The sequence below is a fragment of the Dasypus novemcinctus genome, chromosome 8 (assembly GCF_030445035.2).
Source record: "Dasypus novemcinctus isolate mDasNov1 chromosome 8, mDasNov1.1.hap2, whole genome shotgun sequence".
Classification (NCBI taxonomy): Eukaryota; Metazoa; Chordata; class Mammalia; order Cingulata; family Dasypodidae; genus Dasypus; species Dasypus novemcinctus.
Genome location: NC_080680.1, coordinates 115,996,225 through 116,021,080, shown reverse-complemented (window position 1 = coordinate 116,021,080; position 24,856 = coordinate 115,996,225). Strand labels below are relative to the sequence as shown.

At 36.4% G+C, this 24,856-nt stretch overlaps 1 protein-coding gene across 1 annotated transcript; it reads left to right on the top strand.

Annotated features, from left to right (window-relative positions):
* The first annotated feature begins 9,863 nt into the window (after nt 1-9,863).
* On the top strand, nt 9,864-10,799 carry LOC101438301 (olfactory receptor 13D1). The gene has a single exon (XM_071216541.1). The coding sequence runs from the start codon at nt 9,864-9,866 to the stop codon at nt 10,797-10,799; it is 936 nt and encodes a 311-aa protein (XP_071072642.1).
* The last annotated feature ends 14,057 nt before the right edge of the window (nt 10,800-24,856 follow it).

Below are 24,856 nucleotides of genomic sequence, written 5' to 3'. Positions count from 1 at the left end.
CTCTATCCAGCAAAGACAGCATTCAAAAATGATGCAGAGTTCAAAATATTTGCAGATAAACAGAAACTAAGAGAGTATGCCAACAAGAATCCTGCCCTTCAAGAAATACTAAAGGGAGTTCTTAAGGAAGAAAGAAAAAAACAAAAGAGACAGAGTTGGAGGAGAGTATAAGAGCAACTAAAAAGACAATAAGAGAAGCAAAAATCGAACAAAATATGACAAACACAAATCCAAAGAATATATGACTAATATAAATAATTCCTTGAAAATAATAACACTGAATGTCAATGGATTAAACTCACCTGTCAAGAGACTCAGATCGGAAGATTGGATAAGGAAATATGACCAATCTATATGCTGTCTACAAGAAACACATCTTAGACCCAGGGATTCAAGGAGGTTGAAAGTGAATGGCTGGAAAACAATATTACAAGCAAACAATAACCAAAAAAGGGCAGGAGTAGCTATATTAATATCAGACAAAATAGACTTTAAATTCAAAACAATTATGAGAGATAAAGACGGATACTACATATTAGTGAAAGGGATAATCTTTCAAGAAGAAAGAACAATCATAAACACTTATGCTCCTAATAAGGGTGACTCCAAATACATGCGGCAGGGAAACGGACTTGGCCCAGTGGTTAGGGCGTCCGTCTATCACATGGGAGGTCCACGGTTCAAACCCCGGGCCTCCTTGACCCGTGTGGAGCTGGCCCATGCGCAGCACTGATGTGTGCAAGGAGTGCCCTGCCACGTAGGGGTGTCCCCCACGTAGGGGAGCCCCACGCGCAAGGAGTGCACCCCCTAAGGAGAGCCGCCCAGCGTGAAAGAAAGAGCAGCCTGCCCAGGAATGACGCCACCCACACTTCCCGTGCCGCTGACGACAACAGAAGCAGACAAAGAAACAAGATGCAGCAAATAGACATAGAGAACAGACAACCTGGGGGGGGGGGGATTAAATAAATAAATAAATCTTTGAAAAAAAAAAAACAAATACATGCGGCAAACACTGAAAAAACTACGTGAAGGAATAAATGTCTCTACAATTATAGTGGGGGACTTTAATACACCACTATCAACTTTGGACAAACCCATGTGATAACATATATGAATCTTGAGAACCTTATGTTGAGTGAAGCAACCCAGGCATTGAAGGACAAATACTACATGACCTCTCTGATATGAAATAAGAAATACCAAGCTGTCTCAGAGAGCTAGAGACAGGACGATAGACTTAAAGGAAGGTCGGGGGTAGAGGAAGATTGCAAGTTGACACCTACATGGGTGAAATCTGTGATAAGCTGGAGGTAAGTATTTGTACAGGGAAGGGATAAAATGGGGCATAAGGATAACTTTGGGTGGGGCTTGATGACTTGAGAGCGGCTAGGGATGGGAGGAAGGATCAAATGGCCCAAGAAATTGAGGGGAGAGTGGGGGGATATTTGAACATAGAAGACTGTCAGGTATGTGGCTGGAATTATAATGTAGCAAAAACTTTTAGAAAATATAATAAAGAAGATTACCTCTTTAAGATGCTTAAGGGGCGGCATCTGGCACAGGGCAAGCTTCTAAGGAGTGTGTGAGTGCTCATTTTGTCATAGTGGGTTATATCATTGGGTGCAGACCCATAATGAGAGTAAAGGTACACCCACATCCTGGGGAGAACTGATGTTCTCAAACAGAGGAAATTGTATCTCTCAAGAGAATTGGTGGCTCCCAGTGGGTTAGGGCAGTCAAGTATGTCAAGCCCTCAACATTGTTGCAAGTATCTCTGAATATGATCCTTCATGTAATGAACATTGTTGCAAGTATCTCTGAATATGATCCTTCATGTAATGAAGATTGATTGTCACTGTGGGTCCTGAGGGGAGGAGGAAAGAAGTATTGGATAGAAGGAATCAGTGTAACTGTGGGGCAATGGAAGTGTTCCACAAGATTATGCAAGGATGGATATAGGACATGTTAAATTACACCAAAAATGTATAGGGGCCTATAGGCTAAAATGTAAACCATAATGTAAAACATAAGATAACTTAAAATTTAGAAAATTGTATAGTCGAAAATATAAACCATAATGTAAACCCAAATGGAACCATATTTGAAAGCTATTGTTTCAATATCTGTACATCAGCTGCAGCAAACATAATATGAACATGTAAAAAGATCATTGCTGGGGAAGGGACAAAGGGTTTGATGTTGGATATGTGGGGGTACCGTATATTGTATATGTGAATTACTGTGATCTAAAACTTTTGTGAAGACAAACTTAATAAGTAGAAAAAAAAAGAAAGGATGTAGACACTGAGGAAGAAATGGAAAAAACTGCCTTGCCACTGTACATACAGGGCAACACCTATAGCACTGATGAAAGGCAAAACAAAGCTTTTTCATTTATTCACTTTTAGATACTACAATTTATTTTTAATTTATTTAATTTTTCCAAATTAGTATGTATTCTATATCTATCCTATAACCCCATCACTATATTCCATTTTACTGTTAATGGAACCTGGCAATATATTAGGCTTCATTATAAAGAAGTTTTGGACTACAGAGAGGTTCAGCTATGGCAGGGGAGGAACAATGGTGTGGGGTGCTATTTATAGGGAGCACATGGTTGAGAGGGAGTTCTCCAGGTCATGCATACAGGATATATAAAAATGTTTGGATATTTACATAGTGGTTTTAGTTAAAAACAACAACTGAGGGAGTGCTGAGTTCCTAGCCAGGGAAGCTCTATCACATTCCCCAATGAAACAGCAACAATCCCCCAAGTGCAATGGCAGAGACCAATAAAAACAGATGGTCCAACAATGAGACCTTGATACTGATGGCTACAATTATAAGCCTGTACACCTGAAATATGAACTAGGCCTAGAGCTGCAGGGTGCCTAAGTGTTACCTCCTGAGAGTCTCCATGTTGCTTGAATGTGGCCACTCTCTAAGCCAATCTCAGCATGTAAATGCATTGGAACATGCATGGAACATGACCCCCCGGGTTTGAGCCAGCCTGACTCCGAGGGATTACTACTAATCACTAACTGGTAATTCAACTAGAAAAAGACCTTGAATAAAAAGGGGAAATGGTGAAGTCAAATGAGTTTATATGGATAAAAGTTTTCAAAAGTCTCAGGAGTTCATTAGAAGGGTTGCACTTGTGCCTCAGCCGAATCCCAGATACAGCCAAAGTAGATGCAACCCCAGGTTCTGGTGCTCCTGAAGGTTATGGAGACACACAGGTTCTATGGTCATGGCAGATGGCCCTGGAGTTCAGTGCTTTGTCAATGGGCCCTACTTTGGAATTTGTGCTCCTGAGTGTGATGCAGCTGGACTCATATGTGACCTTTCTACACATGGCTCTTCTGTCACTTTTACTGAATCTGTGGTTGGAGCTGGGTTGGTGTATACTCAGGAGACTTGAATCTCTGGACTGGCCGTGTGCCAGCTGGGCCCTGAGCCTCAGCAGAGTTGCAACTCCTACTCTCTGGTTCATTGGACTTACCCAGATCAGCTAACAGAGAGGTGAAGATGGTCAACCACCACACCAGGAAATCGAGAGTGTCTACAACTACAAGCAGGAGAATTGCACCCATCAACCACATGGGATATAAGCCTCCCCTTGATACAGAGGTGGAGTGGTCATCACCATCCCAAGGTCCACAGGATGGAGGAATAAAGTATGGATTTGAGTGAACTTATTGGTATTCTACTATAGAACTATTGTGACTAGTAATGAAAGAAACTGTAGATTGATGTGAAGAAATTGACTATGGCAGTTGCTGAGGGCAGGGAGAGGGAAGAAGAGATGTGATGTGGGGGCATTTTTGGGACTTGGAGTTGTCCTAAATAATATTGTAGGGACAGATACTGTACATTATATATCCTGCCATAACCCACTGAAGGTACTCAGGGTGAGTGTAAGCTATAATGTAAACCATAATCCATGCAGTGCAGCAGTACTCCAAAATGTATTCAGTAAATGCAATGATTGTGCCACAGTGATGAAAGAAGTTGTTGATGTGGGAGAATTGCTGGGGTGGGGTGTGGGGTATATGGGAACCTCTTATATTTTTTAATATATCATTTTATGTGATCTATGTATCTTCAAATAAACACTAAACTTTTTAAAAATGACATGGGGAAATTCTTAATGTACATTTAGCTTCAAAAGCTGGTCTTAAAATTAGAAATACACTGTGTTCTCTAGTTTATACAAGTAAAACTAAAATATTAGTAGCTACTATATCTGGAATTATGGATGACATCAGTTTCTTCATTTGGACTTTTCCAAATTTCCAAGATTATCTCTAATATATATGTGTCATTAATTTAATCAGAAATTTTCATTTATTTAAAAATAAAAAATTATTGCTTAATAAGTTAGGTATAATTAGGTCTTTGAGACAAAATCCCTAAAGCTTTAAAAGCTACTACCTTCTACACAATTTAAAGACACTACTTTAAATCACTTCTGGGACTACAGAGTCCCTTTTGAAGAAAACAAAGAATTATTTAAATTGGCTACAAGTGCCACTGTGGGTCCTCTGAAAAATTTTAAGGTCCAGCGGTTGGAGCACAATTATATGTAGATTCACTTACTTATTGTTTATATATACTAAAAGTTTTATTTATAATTTACTTACATAATTATAAGATTATTTATATGGCAGATTGAACACAAAATCTAGACAGGCCATTTCATAGAAATAGATTTACTTTTGGTCTGCTCCGCTTGACATTATCCATTGTAATATGGAATGACGCAATTCTTATCTCTGAGCCCTATAGCATAGCTACAGCTTAAAGAGATCTAAGATGTCAAGCAGCTTGAGGAAGTGCAAGCACAATGAACTTAGTGTGTGGACACATGAAAACTGATTTTTTAAAAAACACTGTAGAAATGAATGATGTATAAAGATAAGTGTGCGTCTACCTAAAACTATGTCTTTTTTTCAAAACTGAAGACTCACCAGGACAAGTTACCTATATTGTGTGGAGAAGGTAAGAATCATAAACTAAAATTTGAATAGGAAATACTGGGGCAGGATCAGTTTTCTGAAAGAAAATTTAAAAAGAGAAATGGAAAAAGCAGAATAATTTATTTTTTATATTCTTTAGCCTTTATGTTTTGAGATAATTTTAGATTTTCAGAAAAGTTCAAAGAGTTCCCATATAATCCTTACCCCACCTCTAATGTTAAACTTTTACACAACCATAATACAATACTCAAGAATAGGATATTAACATTAATGCTTTATTATTAATTATACTATGAACCTTATTCAAATTTCAACAATTTTCTACTAATATATTTTTCTGTTCCAGGATCCTCTCCAGGATCCCACATTGGACATGACTGTTATTTCTCCTTCATCTCTTCTAGTTTGTGACAGTTTCTCTGGGTTTGAGTGTTTTTTAATTTGAAATGTTCTCAATAAAACAATAAAAAATATGGACAAAAGTAATTATTAAGTTAAGGGACTATCTTATATATCTACGAACATCATTTAAATTTATTCATTTCTCTTTACCATGGAAAAGGAAAAAAACATAAGCTTATGGTCCCAATTAGATTAATATGTGTGAAGAACAGACTTGATTCAAAAAATAATAGGGAAACTAGTTGACTCAGGAAGTAGAATGCAATATTTAGTACTAGCAATTTTCTCCTGAGGAAATATTCCAGAATGGGTGTGGCACAGCCTGATTCAAGAGGCTCCTTGGGAGAAATATGAAACGCTGGCTGAGTTTATATGCTTTCAAAGCAACTACCACACTATTACCTTCTGTTTGCAAATACAGGTAGATGACAGCTGTAGGCCCATGATCCATGAGCCTCTAAGTTTTCTTTCCTTCAGTAGGCAGTGCCCAATATTAAGACTAACCTAAATACTAAGCCTTTGGGGAGATGTACAAAACTCAAAGAGCCAAGAAATTGAAACTTTACCTCTTTCTGGACAGAACTAAAGAAGTAAAAATAACAGAAGCCCCTGCTGTTTCCTCGGGGTCCCTCCTAGCCACCAGGTATCTCCTCTTTCTCTTTCCTCTGTGGTTCTGTTGGTTCTTTGAAATGTATCCTATCTGTGCTGCTAACCTTGGCCAATTCTAAATAGTGGGCTCTAGAATCTTTTTGCAAGAATTAGTGCGGTATCAATATGTCAGCTCAGGATGGATATTTTTGTGATGTTGGTTGAAATCAGAACATTAAATGACATCAATTAATCTGTGTAATAAAGCAACAGAAAACCCCTCCAATTTCCTATCCATTGACTATTCTTTTTTCTTCCTGGGTTTCAGAGAAATCTGGGTCAAAAAATGCTTCAATGTCCTTGACTCATGATCTCTTAATTGTTAGAAAGAATACAAAGATGCCAACCCTACTAAGAAAATTTTCAAAATTTTGTTTCTAATTTTTACAATCAGAAAACATTGGTTCACTGGAGAAAATTTTTTAAATTTGAAAAAGGTTAAGAAATTTTAGAACACCCTTCTTACAGCTTCCCGGACTGCCAAAGACATGTCATGCAATGGTTTGGCTTAAACAATGGGAATTTATTGGCTCATAATTCTGAGGCTAGGGGAAGTTCAGAAAACAAGGCATCATCAAGGCAATGTTTTCTCATAGAAAACCTGGTGTCTTGGGGCTTGCTGCCAGAGGTTCTTGGCCCCTGGCTGTTCTACCACATGTCAACGCATGTGGTGGCCTCTCCTGGATTCTTCTTTCTCTTCAGGTTCCACTGACCTTCAGCATCTGGCTGCTCACTCTGGCTTTTTTTCTTTTGGTGACTGTTCCTATGCCTTCATTAATAAGATTAAGACCCATCCTGATTCAGCTAGACCACACCTTAACTGAAGTAACCTCATTGGACCTCATATTTTTTAAATGTAACATTTAAAAGAAAATAAAGAAGAAGAAAAAAAAAGGTCCCATTTATAAAGGTTCATATCCACAAGAATGGATTAAGTTTAAGAACATATTTTCTGGGATACAAAGCTCCAAACCTTCACAGCCCCAAATCCCTCTTTCCAAAGAAAATCACAGTAGATGTTTTAGTGTGTTTTCTAACATAGATACAAAATTGTGATCATTTATATTGTCAAGAAATTTTGTTCTCATAAAAAATTATATCATGAGCATTTTCCCTTGTCCTAACTCTCCAAGATTACAATTTCCATTGGTACGCAAATGAGGGTAATTTTCTCACATTTTGTAAGATGATCCACCACCACCATGATATGCCAGATTTTCAACATCCTGGAGGGAAAACAAAGGAACTATTGGCTGACTCTTCAGGGGAAAAATTAATTAAAATCATAATAATAATAGGAATCTTTACTGACTTTTAGGGAATACCTCCAGAGTTTCATCATCTAAAACTAATTTGACCTATATCTAGATTACTAAGAATTTTTATCACAAATGAATGTTGTATTATATCAAATGATTTATTGTATCAAGCTATATGACCTTATAGATTTGTTTTATTTTATTTACCTATTTGGTACATTATATTTATGGATCTCCAGATATTAATTTGGAATGTCTTACATTCATGAAATATATGACATTAATATGGTTTGAGCATATTTATTTATGATATTTGCATATATATCCAAATGAGATTGAACCATAATTTATTCTGTCTTTGACAGTTTGGGGGTTTGGTTTCATTTAAACAAAATGATTTGCAAAGTTTTCCATAACTTTGGACATTAAACCTTTTATGTAGCACAGAAGTTGTTTCTTAAAAGTATAAAATAACTCTGGTCAGTGAACATTTTGAGGGTCAGCATCTATCTTCTCACAATTGGATTTCTAGTAACTACTACAGTATCTGCCATGCTAAGTGTTGAATAAATGAATAAGTGAGGATGCTATGAGAGAGGTGAGCCTAGAGTTCTGTGAAAACCCTTAGAGGGAGGCTGTACCAATGAGGGTTTTCTATGGAAACAAAACCAATAGGAGATATCTGTAAATACTACGAGATTTTTTAACAGTCACATCATACAAGTCCAAATTTTGTAGGTCAGGCTGCAAGCCAGGAACTCCAGTGAAGGTCTTGATGAACTAACTCTCCAGGCAAAGCTGCCTGGTTGAAATAGAGAAGGAAATTCTCTCTACTAACAGCTGAAATCATCATTTCTCCTTTCAAAGCCTTCAACTGATTGGATGAGACATCCCTCATTCCTGAAGGCAGACTCCTCAGTTGACTGTAGATGTAATAAGCCATAGATGCAATCGATTTACTGATTATTTAAGTCCATGAAATATCTTCACAGTGACAATCAGGCTAGTGCTTGTGTAAGCAAACAATTGGACACCACTACCTGGCCAAACTGGCCAATGAGCCTAACCATCACAGGAGCATACATCTCAGAACCGGAAGTGGGAAAGTTTTCCTAGAAAAGGCAATAAGCACCTGGGAAGGGCCTTTCCAGTTCAAAATAAGAGTATTTTAAAGAGCATAAAATGAAAGAGAGGGTAGTGTTTGGGGTAAAGTACCAGAGTTCCTCCTGGCTGGAGTATGGGGGGAGGAGTCTTTAGTGGCACCAAATTGTCTACATTAAAGGGATTTAAGGATGGGAATCTGGTTGGAAAAGACTTGTTGAAGCCTTATTTCATACCAATGCACACATAATATACTATTTTACCTTATTATATTGTTCTATTGGAGTAGCTTTTTAGACAAGACTGATAAAGATTATGGGAAAGCAAACTCCAGTAACTTCTCCCTTCACACATCATGGAGTGAGGTAAAGGGGAAGTGGCATGAAACAAGATGGAGAGGATAAAATGGGCCTTTTATGGTGGGCTGATTTAGTGTAACAGGGTTACTTTTTCCATGTTTTCTTATTTACTCTAGATACTGGAAAAATACAAAGATTGAGAGGAAAAATTATCACTAAGTACTCAATAAAATAATATTAAAATGCCTGAGAAAACATAAAATGAAGTTTATGTTAATGAAGTAAATGAAGTTGTCTATGAAGTTGGTGACAAAAAAAAAGAGCACTTAACAGAATTTAGAGCAATACAAAGGCAATGAAAGTGAGCTATACTAAGGCATTGGAAATAACAGTTTCTCAAAGGCCTGTATATAATGGGAAACAAGGCTCCTCAGCCCTAGGAAGCTCCTGCAGACTAGTCTTAAATGTTTCCAGACTAACTCTCAACTTGGCCTTGGAAGAAGAGTGCATAGAAACCCATCTGAGAAGAGAAAATATTCAATCTGTCCATTACGATCCAAAACATTAGTGCCATCACCCTAAACACACTAAATTAATTTTCATTTGAGACAGTCAAAAGTCCTAATAATTATAGTAATCCAATATAATTATAAAACATATTACTTTTGTAGATAACATGTTTTACCCACTTATTATGACAGACACGACAACAATTTTCCAAAGAATTATTTCTTTCCCATATTTCACCATGAACCAGCTGAGGCTTGAAAAAGTTAAGTAATTTATCCAAAGTCACACCTAAATAGCATGGTGCTGATTGGATAAGTTTTCACTAGAAAACAGCTTTGATTTTAGAATATTCAGTAATAATTAGATTGATCTATAACAACTTTTTAATTTGTCCTTATTATTTTATTAGAGGCCTAGCACATCCCAACAAAATTCTTGGTGGTATTATAGACTTCCTCTGAATGGTCCTACGTAGGAAAGAATATATCAGTGTTTCAGTTTCATCATCAATAAAATTAAAATAATCCTGCCCATTCTGATTCCTAGGGCAGGTCTAAACCTCAAACAAAATAAAGCAACTCAAAGTGATTTTTTATCTACATTATAAATTTAAATTTCCCTGAATCATGTCCTTATGTGAATTCTGCAGGTGACATGGACATATGAATATGGGGAATTACTCTGCAGTGACTGAATTCTTTCTGGTGGGGTTTTCCAGATACCCAGAGCTCCAACTTTCTTTGTTCATGTTCTGCTTCATTACGTACCTGGTAATCCTCCTAGGAAACAGCCTCCTCATTGTCATCAGCATCCTGGATTCCCGCCTCCACACTCCCATGTACTTCTTCCTTGGGAACCTCTCATTCTTGGACATCTGCTATACATCTTCTTTCATTCCTAACATGCTCATTATATTTAGGTCTGAGAGAAAATCCATCTCCTTCATTGGCTGTTCTCTACAGATGGTTGTCTCCCTTGGCTTAGGCTGCACTGAGTGTGTCCTCCTGGCTGTGATGGCCTATGATCGGTACGTGGCCATCTGCAACCCACTGAGGTACCTCATCATCATGAACAGGGTACTATGTGTGCACATGGCTGTGTGGCCCTGGATCATAGGCTGTCTGAACTCCCTAGTGCAAACAGTCTTAGCAATGGTGTTGCCTTTCTGTGGGAATAATGTCATTGACCATCTTACCTGTGAGTTACTGGCTCTTCTTAAACTCATCTGCTCAGATATCACCATCAATGTGCTTATCATGACAGTGGCAAGTTTTGTTTTCTTGGTGTTTCCTCTACTGTTAATTTTTATCTCCTATGTTTTCATCCTCTCTACAATCCTGAGACTTAATTCTGCTGAAGGAAGAAAGAAAGCCTTTTCTACCTGTTCAGCCCACCTGGCTGTGGTAGTTTTATTTTATGGTTCAGCCCTTTTTATGTATATGAAGCCCAAGTCAAAGGACACGAAGACATCTGATGAGATCATCGGGCTCTCTTATGGAGTGGTGACCCCAATGCTGAACCCCATCATCTACAGCCTGAGGAATAAGGAAGTAAAAGAGGCTGTAAAGAAAGTCTTGAAGAGACTCTTGCACTCGTAGGAAATATGAAATGCCTTAGGCATGCAATACCTTCATTTGGGGAAAAGATATGTTTTTGGTATTCACAGATGAAGTTGCGGAACCCACTATAATGAGAAGTTTGTGTTTGCAAAGCCAAATGTAGGATCCTCTTTTTTACCACAAGAAAACCTTTCCGAATAGTATCTTTTCAACTTACTCTCTACCTATATGTAACTCTGCCTCTTGGGCCTATAGAAGCCATGGTGGATGCTGTTCAAATTCTTTCTTCTCTCTCTCAATATCTCTCTCTCTGTCTCTCTCTCTTTCTCTCTCTCTCTCTCTCTCTCTCTCTGCCCCTTTTCTACATTTCTTCATTCTCCTTCTTTCCTTATCCTCTCTTCCCTCTTCCCTTCTTCTATCTTCTCCTTCTTCCCTGTCTTCTATCTCAGTCTCTTTGAGGTAGATATAAATTATTTTGGTCTGTTCAACTTCCCCTCTCCTGATAAAAGGATGCATCTTTCCCTTTAAAGACATCACATGTCTCCCACTCTCAGTTCATATTTTGCTGGGTGGGGTGGACACCCACTCTTTGAATTGAATGGTAACCATGGAATATAGATCTGATCAATGAGAAAGGAATATCCCCATAGCCACAGTGATCTACCCTGAGTAGTGTGTGATCTAAGCCATCCTAATGCAATTTAACCCCAGGAATGTTTCCTAAGTATCAGAAGAGTCACTCTTTTTTCAAGGGTCTTGGTACTAGTAGAATGGGAGCCTGGAGTTTTTGCTGGCCATCTTTGCCAATATATGTGGAGAGCCAGACTGAGAATGAAGTCACCAGAGAGGAAAGTGGAACTGTACAAAGGAGAGAGGATATTTCTTATGAGATTATTTTAACTATTTGTTCGATCTGGATTGCTTTAACTAGGATTTACCTCCTAGATCAAGACTCACACTTGGACTTTTCAATAAATTGAGCCAATAAAGTACCTCTAAAAATAGTTTGAGTTGATTTACATTGCTTACAATTATATAGATCCTAACTAATGCATGCCCTTACCTTATCTCACTTCCCTCTCTCCCTCCCTTTCTCCACTTCTGTTTTCCTCATTATTTCTCTTTTTCCTACTCTTTCTAACACTACCTCTCCTCCTCCCTCTCACTTTGTAATTCTTTATTTCTATCTCTTTCTCATTCTCTTGTTCTCTTTTTCTCAGTGACATTCATAATTTTGAAGGAAAGTAATACAAGTGACTCCAAGTCCTCTGTCCTTCAGGAGTCACCCATTGTTTTAGTAACCAAACTACAATAGTATAAGCTCTAGTCTGCATGAGAGCATACAGACATCTTGCAAAATATTGTTGAGGGCTTTTTACATTTTCCTACTTTAGGGTCATTTTTATTTCCATACTGCTATACAGGGCTTCCCACCATTCCTCTCTGATAATCTTATAACTATTTCCTCCACATAGTCAATTTTCTATAGTCCATTTTCCCCTCAATAAATATGTTTACAGACAAATCAAGGAACTCCAAGATATGCAGCAAGCCAACACAAGAATGCTTAGACTTTGGGGGGAAAGCTTGGTCTTGTAAACACCTTGATTTTGGACTTCTAGCCTATGAAACTAAGATTCCTTTCATGTGAAGATCTGACAAATTTTTACCAGCATTATTGGAGGATGATACCATTTTGTCTTCCTGCTTCCATATTTGTGTGCCTTGGACGTCTGAATCACTGCTTTAAGCCTGCTATGAGAAATGCATTGTTTCAAAAGGTGAAATGTGTGGTTTCAATTATGTTTCCCCTGAACATATGGAGAATGAAGGAAGCTGTTAGTACCTTGGAGACCACCAATTAGCTGCCTGAGCTACTGAGAACATTTCTGGGTATTTTTGGTTGGCCCCTGCAGATCCAGTCTCTACCTTCTCTACCCTGTTCTGAGCCTCAAGAAGTCAATCTTGTGTACTCAAGAAACTTCGTAACTTCTATATTTTCTTTTTAGAAATGAAGGAAAATTCTCCCAGTTTTGAGCCATTCTTTTATGTCAAGTCTACAAAATTGCTTGTAACTTTAAACTTTAAAAAGTATAGTTTTGTCCATATTTAATAATCTGCTAATTTGATTTTTGTCCTCCTTTTTTAAATTTGATTTTGAATTGTAAATGCCAAGTATTCTGTTTTTGGGGTTTTTATGTTTTATTATACCTTTTTAAAAAGGAAAAAAGTATATATTTTTAGAACGCTTTATAGGTAAATTTAATGTACTGAAAATAAAATTTTTTAGAAAGGCCACTTTCAACAGGCTTCCTTGCCCTCCAGCTTCCATTTCGGCCAATAGAAGCAATGTGAGGAAACTGTGTTAGTGGAGAATGAGGCAAGCATCTTTATTCCAACAGCAACCTCCCTACCAATTTATTGCAGGTTTTGGCTGTGAACTCCCACCTAAAGTTGGGCAGCCCTTTTCGTTCAGCTATGCTGTGTTCCAATAACTAACTGCTGCCCACCCTTCCCCCCTTGGGATTCCTGCTTTTGCCAGTTCTAGGGTACTGTGTTGTTATACTGCACTTAACTTTGTTAAACCTCTCTTCACTCATCCTTCTTAGATGCTATTACACTATGCAAAACAATAGGATATCCTAATGTGTCTTACATAAGAACTGAAAATATTTCTTACTTGAAAAAATAGTCTGATAAAAATTTAAAAATTTTTTAAATTAAAAAAAATGTTTACAATCCCTTTTTAAAAAACACATGTTCAAAAGGCTGTCATGTTTAATAGACTTTATTAAAGAGAATAAGACACAGGAATACAGTAAAGAAAATACTTTAATATTTAATATCACTGCTCCTGTAAACTACCAGACACACTTGCTTTTGCACAGGGGTCTTTTAAAACCATTTCCTTCTTTAGCTCCTGGCCAGCCACCTTGTAACTGAGGCCTATTCATTTCTTTCTTCTACAAGATTCAAGGTTACCCTACCCGCCCCCCCCCAATAAAAATATATGGATAAATAACTAAAAACATTCTTCAGTAAGGTCCTTCCCTAAAAAGAGAGTGGACTTACCCCCAAAAGAGATAGCAGCTTCTATTTTTAGCACTACAGAAAGATGTTCAGGCAGTTTTAAAAGAATCATGTGTCCTCACTCTCACCAGTTAGGAATATTGGACTGAAATCTAAAGACACCTTGTCAAATACATATGTTATTCATATCAGGAATAATAAATATATAATAAAAAATCACATTTACCCATCCGATGAATTAGAGGATTTAGGGGTGAAAAGAAAAACTCTTCAGAACATACTATCAACCAAAGCATGCTGTCTTTTTGCTGTCACCCAAAGTAGTGAACTTGACACCAATATCAGAGAGTAGATATCCTGTCCTCCTTCAAGGAAAAGAAGTTCTGTCCTTATCTACCAAATAACAGGCAAAGTAATTTAACACAACAATCAAATCTCACAGAATTAAAAGCGTCAAGATCAAAATCTGATGCTTGAATCTCCTCTGAAACATCCACAGCAGACTGTTAACTCATTCTTTCTTGCACACCTCTAGTGAAAAGGAGCTCACCACTTACTTAGGGACTCCAGTTATGACTGTTAGAATCCTTCTATGAATTCAAAATCTGTTCTTTATTTTTTCTATTTTTTGTTCCTAGTTGTAGTCCTTGAGTTTATTTTTATAACTAAAAGTTGGCTTTAGTTCTTAGAATTAACACAGGTATTTTAATTCATTAGCATTCAACAAATAATTGAGTGTCTATACTCTTCTTGATACTGATAAACAATATGAACATTAAATTCTGAGATGGGATTCCAACTGGTATCTTCTTTATTCTAAAGGTCCCCTTTCCCTTTTGTTCTCTGCTACTACCCTGATTTTCACTCTTACAACCTTCAGGTAGGCAGTGATGATAATGTTCTATGTGGTTTCGTGGCCTCGGAACTTTTCCTATTCTATACAGCCTGGCTACCCTTTCCAGATTAATCTTCCTAATTCATGGTTTTCATCATCACTAACTAGTCAAAAACTCACCTTGCCGACTCTCTGTCCCTAGAGGAGCCCACACCAAATTTTGGTGCGTCTTTCTGTCTTTCTCTCCCATTTCTCAGCAAACTCTGGTCTTTCCATTTCACAAATAAATTCTTTTTACTGGCCTAAAAAAAAAAAAATCACCTTGCAAACCCACCAACCTGAAATAATGTCCCTCCACAATGTGGCTGTCATTCAAATTTCCAGCAAATCAGCAAATCCAAAGCCTCATCCCAGATTTCTCTCCTGGGCATTTTACTGTGGCATGTCATCTAAATGTAATAAACAAACACATTTCTCTCACTCTCAATGTCAAATCATACCATATTTACTTCCTGATCCTTTCCCACTGTGAAATGGCTAGCATATTTCTTTTTCAAGGGTTCCCCACTGCTCTAAAATGATTTCCAAAATTCTTAAAATGACCTGCAAAGTTGCCTAAGATCTCAGCACTAACTACATAACTCTGCAGCCTCATTTCTCACTCACCCTTGCCTTCCCCAAGTATTATGTCCATACTGCAACAACACTGAACTTCTTTCAATTCCTAGATTGTACCATCTCTCTCTCATTTCTCTGTCTTTGCATATGCTATTCCTCCTGCCTCAAAAATGTTCCATTAAATCCTTTTTCACTAGGTTAATTGACATTATTTTACTTCGCCTCCTAGCATCTTCTGGAGAGTCCTCTGTGAGCTCCAAGTCTGACTTGGGTAGCCTTCCTCTGTGCTCTGACATACCCCTGTGCCTCCCTCAATACAGCCCTTATCACACTCTTTTGCAATTGCATATTTAAATGCCTGCCCCACAAAACTGAGGCCCCTTTAGAGAAAGCAACATTTATGTCTTGTTCATCATTATAATCCCAACATTTAGCCCTATACCAGGAATATTATTAACCACTCAGCATATAACTATTGTATTGTTTTGGGGTGTTTTTTTTTTACTTTTCTTGTAATTTCTATCTTGGCAAGTTACTTTACTATCCATCTAGTACCTCAAGATAGAAGCCTTTAATCCACCACTATCTCCTCCTTCTCTTTAATCTCCTCTAATCTGTAAACTACCATGATTTATAAATCCAGCCTTAGATCTACTACCGCCTAGCTACTCTCAATACCATTGCCTCATTATGTCTCAATCTAATTGCTACAATAACCTCCTAATCGGTTTTCCTAACTTCAGTTAGCACCGTTAGCACCCCCATGCGTCACATTTTGGTCACAGTTATCTTTCTAAAACATAAGTCTGATCAGGTTATGCCCCTGCTGAATGACAGTCGTGTGAGCAAGTTACTTAGGGAAGCCTTAAAATTCTTTATTTGTTAAGTATTTGAACAATTAGGTGATTGCAAATAAAGAAGTGCAATTAAAGAACCCAGAACAACTAGATATCCTTAAGGAAAAAAATGAATCTTAACTCCTTCTTCATCCCATACCCAAAAATCGCTTCCAGATGGATTGAAGATATAAATGTGAAAGATAAAACAATAAAACTTTTAGAAGAAAACACGGTATGACCATAAAGTAATAAACATAAAGAAAAAAGGGTGGATTGTTCTATATTAAGGTTTACACTGAGAACTTCTGTTCATCTGACAATACCATTAAAAATGAAAAGAATGGGATTATATACTTAACAGAAATATTCTGACAAAGAACTTGTACCAAGAATATATATTTTAAAAACAACTAAAAATAAATGTGAGTGGTGTCAGTAATGCTGGGGTGTGAGTGTGAGCAGGGTTGGAAGGGCAGTCAGGCTATCTATGGAGCAGGGGAGGGCTGGAGGAAGGAACAGGTGAACACTGGGGAGGTGAAGGTTTGTGGTTGAGAATAAATTTTGGGAATGTTCTTTCGTGCATTTGAAAGAACATGGCAAGGGAGGGTCACTGGTACAGGGTGTTGGGGGTGGGGAGATTTGTGGGGAAAGGTGCACCTGGAGCATGCCTCTATAGAATATGAATATGTTCGTGTTGTCTAGGATGTTATCTCAGTAGGTGGAGACCCACACAATAAACAAAATATTAAACTCCCAACCTGTGGGGTCCTGTTACATTCTCAAATAGAGTGGCAAGAATCTGTAGAGTATACAGGCAGCACCTCATAAAAGAAAATAGACCAATATGCCAAGCCTTTGCTATTAATGCTTGTTCTTATAAACTTTTCTTTTGGAAAATTGAAACTTAGCCTAATAATAACCATTGCCTAAGAGTTACCACCTGAAAACTTCCTTGTTACTGAAATATAACAAAGTCATTTCATTTCACCAAAGCTAAACTCAACAAATAAACTCACTACTTATCCCCCACCATGGGACAAGATTCCCAGGGATAAGCTTCCCTGGCACTGAGGAATTAATGCCAAACACCAACCAATGATGTATTCGGAAAAAGATTTTGACCAAAAGAAGGAAACATTAAATACAAAAGAGTTTTTATAGCTAAGAGATTTCAAAGTGAGTCAGGAAGATGTTTTGGTGATTACACTTATGCATGTCCCAGGCAGATCTCCCTAACTGCCACATTAAACAATACCTTATCAAGGGCTCTAAAAACATGCAGACACTATAGGCAGAGCACACAAGCCCAGGAAATCACACCCCATCACTGGGCCTTACCTTGGAATATATGATGATCTACTTCCTCACTGTATCAGAGTTACACTCAATTATAATTCTCCTACACATGGTTTTTCTACCCCTTTGATTTGAAACTACAATTAGCACTAAGCCTGTTAAATAAATGTCCCAGAGACTTAAATCTTCAGTCTGTTCATATGCCAGTTTAGCCCTGAAACTCAGCAGAGTTGCAGTCAACACCTACTCTCAAGTCCATTGGTCTCACCCAAGACAACTAACAAAATGATGATGATGGACAACCCCCCTCACAAAAAACAAAGCGTCTACAATTGCAAGCAAAACCATTCCTTCCATCTGCCCCATAAGATCTAAGCCCCCTCTTAATCTGAAGCAGAGCAGGCATCACCATTCCCAAAATTCTCAAGACTGAGGTATAAACAAACCTAAGAGAGGAGTGCAACTATGAACCAAAGTAGATTTATTATTATTTTTATAATGGAAGACCTTGTAACACTGATATAAAGATAGTGGTTACCAGAGGTTCTAAGGGGAGAGGAAGGGAAGAATAGGTGGAACATATGGCAAGGTTAGGCCATTGGAATTGTTTTGCATGATATTGCAATGATGGACAAAGGCCATTAAACATTTTGTCAAAACCTATAAAACTGTATGGTGCAAAGTGTAAACCATAATGTAAACTACAGACCTTGGTTAATAGAAATGCTTCAATATTTTTCATCAGTTGTAACAAATATACCACACTTATGTAAGATGTTATTAATAGGTGAAAATGTGGGAGGGTGGGGAGTAGGGTATATGCGAATCCCATATACTTTTGATGTAACTTTTCTGTAATCTAGAATTCTTTAAAAATAAAGCTCATTATATGAAAAATAAGCAAACAGACAGCTAAATATAACTTTAAACATGTATATCATAAAACAAGACATATGAAGAGATTATAAGCATATGGAAAAATGCTCAACTTCTTTAAACATCAGGGAAAAGCAAACTAAGACAATAATATGTTATCTCACACATCATAACAGCTAAAATGAAGAAAAGACAAAATATCAAGTATTTCCAAGGGTGTGGAACAAGTGAAACTCTCATGTACAGCTGGTAGGTGGATAATATAGTGATAGACACACTTTGCAGTACAGGAAGCTTTTACTCAAGCTAAACATTAGCATACCCTATTACTCAGAATCTCTATTCCAATCCAACAGAATTGTGTACATTCGTTCACCAAAAGACATACACAAAAGTGTTTATATCAACACTATTCATAATATATGAAAACTGGAAAATGTCAATCAAGAGTAGAATAATGGAATACAATGGAATAATACAATGGAGAATAAAGAAGGTACTACTTCAAGTATCATCATATTAATTAAAGTCAGACATGAAAGAGAATAAAAAATTCAAAACAAGCAAAACTGGTCCATAGTATTAGAAGAGAGGATTATGACTGTAAGGAGTGTAAGAAGGTTTCTGGCATGCTTGCGATGCTCTGTTATTGTTGTTGTTGTTGTTTTATCTGGGATGTATTCAATAAAAGAAAAATCCATCATGATATAGCAGTTGGGTTGAGCATTTTCAATAGAAAGTCAACTACCTAAATGAAGAACCCAGTACATTACCTAGGTAGAACTACAATAAATGTTAGATACTTTCATTATGAGTAATAATATTATTATTCAGGGTTATTGATACACCCTTATAAATCTGGGGTCCACTTAGTTCATTCTTCAAAGTAATACAGAGAGATACTCATTATAAGTATTTGTCAAATGAATGAATGTGTGACTGCCTTTCATACATTGAGGCCAATCAATTTTTTTTTTTTACTTGCCATTATTCGAATAAGCCTTGCCAATCATTGCCGTCTTTGCTATTCTTTCCATTTAAAAGCGCCCTCCCTCTAATTCATCTATCAAAATTTAAGGCCGTCCTCAAAAGTCTCTCTTCCTTTGAAACCCTTTCTTACCATCTCAACTAAACTGAATTCCTACAGCAATCTATTTATGGCGTTATAGTAGTATATACTATGAAGATTTGTACTGTTTGTGTGATGACTGTAGCTCTTGTTTTATTGAAACGTCATTAGAGACAAAGTCATTGGTCTTTATAATACACACAAGAATTAACAATCTAGGATTCAACTGATACATTAATACTCTGTGTATTGTAATTTGTCATTTTTCATCATGTCTATTAGACCTTTTAAAATAGACATTTTCCTTTGGTAGAATATGGCCAATAGGACAGTGGTACATGGATTACACACATCTGGCAATAAGCCTAGTTAAGGCAGAATTCCTTTAAACGGTGCTGCAGTGTTGCTTCTCTGTTTTTTCCCTCCTGAGTACCAGAACCATATCTAAAATATGTAAGGCAGGGAACATCAGATGAGTAAAACATGAATAGCAATCCCTGGACTAATTTCTGAGCTCATAATTTAAACTTGACATTTCCACTTGGATGATATCAAATAAAACAGGTCCAAAACAGAACTGTTGATGCCCTCTACCTCCAAGCCCTTAAATCTCAGAAAGAGCACTACCATTCACACGGAGGCAATCTACCAGAAAATTCTGTGACTTCTACTTTCACATTTTATTCTGAATCTGACCACGCCAATGGCTACCACTCTAGGCCAAGCCACCACTATCTCATCCACCCTTCTGAAATGGCTTTCAAAAGCGTATCTCCATGTTCACTCTTTTTCTGCTACAATCCATCCCCCACGCAGTGGCCAGTTTTATTTTAAAGATGCAAATTATTTCATGTGACACTACTACTAAAAGCCTTACAAATATTTTCAGTTAATAATTAGAACAAAACCCATTCCTTATCACAGTCTTCAAGGCGATACACAATCTGACCTCAATCTGTTTCTACAACTTCATCTTCCTTCCACCATAGACATAGATGGGGGGGGGGGGAGGGAGGAAAGGGTGGAGAGAAATGATGGCGTGATAGAATGATAGAGGAAGATGATAGAGATAAGATAAAAATCCTGTCGGTTCTGTTTTTCTGGAGAACCCTGACTAAGACACCATGTTTACTAGACCCTAGTTTCATCATCTTTCCGCTCTTTCTCGGAGATGCCGAAGCCTTTACACGCACTGCTTCCTCTACTTGGGACAATCTTCCCCCTGGTCTCCCGAGGGTCCTCTCTCATTTAATTCGGGTCCTGGCTGAAGCCTTACCATGCTTCATCATGAAGGTAAACTTTAGGAAGACAGGAGTTTTTTCTTCGTGGTTACTATAACCCAATGCCTAGGCCAATGTTAGGCAAATAATAAGTGCTCTATAACTATTTATTGAATTAAGAATGACTGAACACTCATGCTGCAGAACAACCCTATATCTTTTGCACTTTGGGGCAAGTGTATATATAAATATATCTAAAAATTATGGCATTCGAATATAAATTTCTGATTCTTGCTGATTTAACTACTGAAAGGAATCACAAAACAATAATAAAAGGACTGCTCTCTATAATTTTCAGTCAACTCACTTTTCCTTCCAGGTTTTGTTGAACCTTTTATTTGTGAGCTATTTGTTCCACTCTGTGCTGGAATTGGTAGTTCCTGGTTTGAGTCAGAGCTTTGATTTATTTCACTTTAAACATAGCTTTAGAATGCCCTCCAAAATACTGGCTACTTATTTCTCAGTACTACAGAAGTTTCTCTCTAATGAGTGGACTAACGAAATGTGGTATATACATACAACAGAATACTATTCAGCTGTAAGAAGAAATGAATTTGGGATGCATGTGACAACATGGATGGGAATTGAGGACGTTAAGTTGAATGAAATAGGCCAGACACAAAAGGACAAATATTGTATGTTCTCAATAATATGAACTAAATACAACAAGTAAACTCATGAAGGTAAACTCCATAGTATAGGTTACTAGGAGATATAACATGGGTTGAGAACGAGAACAGATGCTTAATGTATATAGAATTTTAATAAGGTTTATTGTAAAGGTTTGGAAATGAATAGAGTTGATGGTAACACATTAGAGTGATTATAATGAACACTGCTAGGTTATAAATGTGATTGTGGCTTGAAGGGATAGTGTGTGGATGTAAATATCATTTGAAAGGAAGCTACAGGATAATCTAGAGACTGTATAACTAGTGATTTGAGTGGTGGATAAAGGTTGTGGTTAATAGCATAAATATAAGAATATTCTATTACAAAGTATTAAGAATTTTGATGATACACAGGAAAATGTCAACTAATTTAAGTTATGGACATCAGGTAACAGTAATATTGTAATATTTTTGCAGCAATGGCAAAGAAGATACTAAATCAATTCTAAGGGTCAACAATAGAAGGGGTATATAGGACTATGGGATTTTCCCTTTTGAAGTAATGAAAACATTCTAAATTTGATTGAGTTGATGATAACACAACCCTATGATGAAAATGAGAGCAACAGAGTGTACACTTTGAATGGATTGTATAAGGCATGGGATTGCATTTTACAGTGAATCCTGCGGTTGGAAAACAGACTATGATTAACAGAACCAATATGAGAACATTTTCCCCTGAATGATAACAAATATAAACTACTAATATAGGATGTTAATAGTTGGCTGGGTTGGGGGGAAAATATACCACATGTAACTCTAGGCTATAGTAAGTAGTAATATTGTGATGATGTTCCTTCATAGTTTGTAACAAATGTTTCACAACAATGCACAGTGATGGTGGTGCGGAGATATATGAGAGCCTTGTATGATGATATGCATGTTTGTTTTATAAATTCACAACTTTTACTATACATTTATTATGTATGTTCATGTGTGAATGATATACTTCAATAAAATTTTATTTTTAAAAATTTCCCTAAACTTTTAAGGAAACAAAGTTCTGTTTTAAAACGGAAAACTTTTTAATAGGTTGGTTACAACTCCAATGAGGGAGTAATGAAAAATAAAATTTAATGGTCCCTTTGAAACATAGTTTCCTTCACTGAACTGTTACCAGGGTTTTAGTTGCTATTCCTGAGGGATGGGAAGAAAGTGAGAGGGGAAAAAAGGAAAAGTATCAGAAAATTTGCCAGAGTTAAGCTCTCTAAGTAATGAGGAGAAAGCTAACAAGCTTTTATCACATGATCTGCTTTCCACAAAACTCTTTCATCTGTTTTTAGCTGGGGGACTGCTGACTCCCTAGGGTATGTTGGATTGTACAGACCTTAGCAAAAGGAGTTTGGTGCTTCCCATAGCATTTACGCTGCCCTTTCGCATGTCAATAACCCTAAGGCTCTGAAAAAGATCCTGCTAGCCAGGAATGCTAGCCTTTCCTCTGTATCCACATGATAATCACCTGTAAAGCTTTGAACACCGATGTTGTGAAAACAACTAAATCACATAATCACGTACATTTCCCTGGGCCTATTCTGATGTGGAACCTTAATGAGAATTTAGAGACTGAAGTTCAACCCAAAGAAATTAAATTATAACCTAAGTTTTGTTCTCTATGTTAGTCATATGCTTTTACCAATGTGGGGGAAAAACACGATGATTAAATTATAAGACATTATGGATTAGAGACAATCTAAATTAATGGTAGTTACATTGTAATAATGATTCAGTTGCATATGGAATGCAAGTGTTAATATGTATGCACATTGTAAATGCTTGGCTTTTAAAAATATAAAATTCAGACTTTGGCCTATATAATGAAGATTCTTGGTATTAGAAAGAACTAATGGTCATAAATGTTATTAATCAAATCCAAAAGATTTAATTTTTAAAGGGTTTTGAAAGGTAAAGTAAATGCATACTCAGCATTGAGGGAAAAGGATGAAAGAAATTATTAAAGTAGATAAATCAATACTGTACTTAAATAACAAATATAACATACATCCTACTGATCACTGTTCAAAATGAAATGCTGTCTTCATGACAAATAAATATTCATCAAAACAAAGACCAGATGAGATTAAACTTCAAGACTATAAAACAAAAGAAAATCACAAAAGAGAATGGAGACAAATGACAAAATAATCTTATAAAGGACATGAGACAAGATTTTAAAGAATTTCCTGTGCTCTGTATTTTTTAGCATCAGGCTAGGGTAGCATCTTGTCTAACCAGCTATGTTAAGCATAATAATTAAATCATTATAAGTTCTAAGTATAATGCTGTGAGAGTATAACATGTACAGAATTATATTATCTGACAATAGGCATATGATAGCTTGTTAGCATTATTCTGAGTTTCTGTCTGTTTTAAAAAGATAAAATACAGAATTTTCTTTAATTTTTCTTTTATAGTAGGAAGAAAATAGTGATAAACTCTAGACTATTATGTATAATTGCTACACAAGACCTCTTCCTGGTTTAAATTTCACATTTTAAAACACATAAAAAGAATTTTCAATCAATATTTTAAAATACGCATTAATATTCATAATAAAGCAAGATAAGCTGTTAAAGCTAATGCAAATAATGAACCATGGAAGTTTGTCTAGAAAACAGTCATGATATTTTATACAAAGAACGTTAAGTATATTTTAAAAAGCATAGTCTGCTTTTAATGATAAACAATTTTAATATATTTTAACAATATTTAGTTTGTCAAAAGTATCAAAGAATAAAGGAAAAATGTCATCAACAAAAAAGAAGTCCAAAGATAATGGAATAATATCTTCAAAGTGCTGAAATGAAATAACTGTACTCTGTAAAACAACTAAATTATCTTGCAAGATGCAAAATGAAGACCTTTCAGACAAAGGCCAAGAGATGTTATTACTGTCAGAACCTTAACAAATGACCTATTAAAGAAGGAAAGAAAGGGAAAGAAAGAAAGCAGTATACTTGGAGACTTTAAAACAAAGTGGTGGAAATTTAATTCTGGAACCAATAGCATAAAAGATGATTGATAACTGTTCCAAGATACCTGTATTGTTCAGAAGTGTGAAGACATTAGGTTTAGACTGTGTTATGTTAAGCAAGTGTCTTAAATAAATAAAAGTTAACAAACTAGTCAGAAAACCCGAGGAAATAAAGAAAATTCATCATTCCAATAGAAGGCAAAAAAATTTGAAAAAGCAAAAAGAACCAATTATTAAAAATGTATAGTTGATATAAAACACCAAATAAGACAAATAATATAAAATAAATACATTCAACCATATGAATAATCACAATAGATATAATTAGGTTAGCTGACAAAGATTCTCAGATTGGATTTTCTTTATTCCAGCAGTATCCTATTTACAAGTAAAACACCTAAAACTTGACAAAATAGGTTGAAAGTAGTAGGGTGGAAAAGATATACCAGGCAAACATCAACCAAAAGAAAGATACAGCTTCGAGGAGACAAAATAGACCTTGAGGCAAAAATCATCACAGAAAAAAGGCCAGAAAGGAAAAATCATCTTCAACCTATTCATAATAAACACAGTTTCAGAATAAGAAAACAAAAATCATCAGAATTACAAGA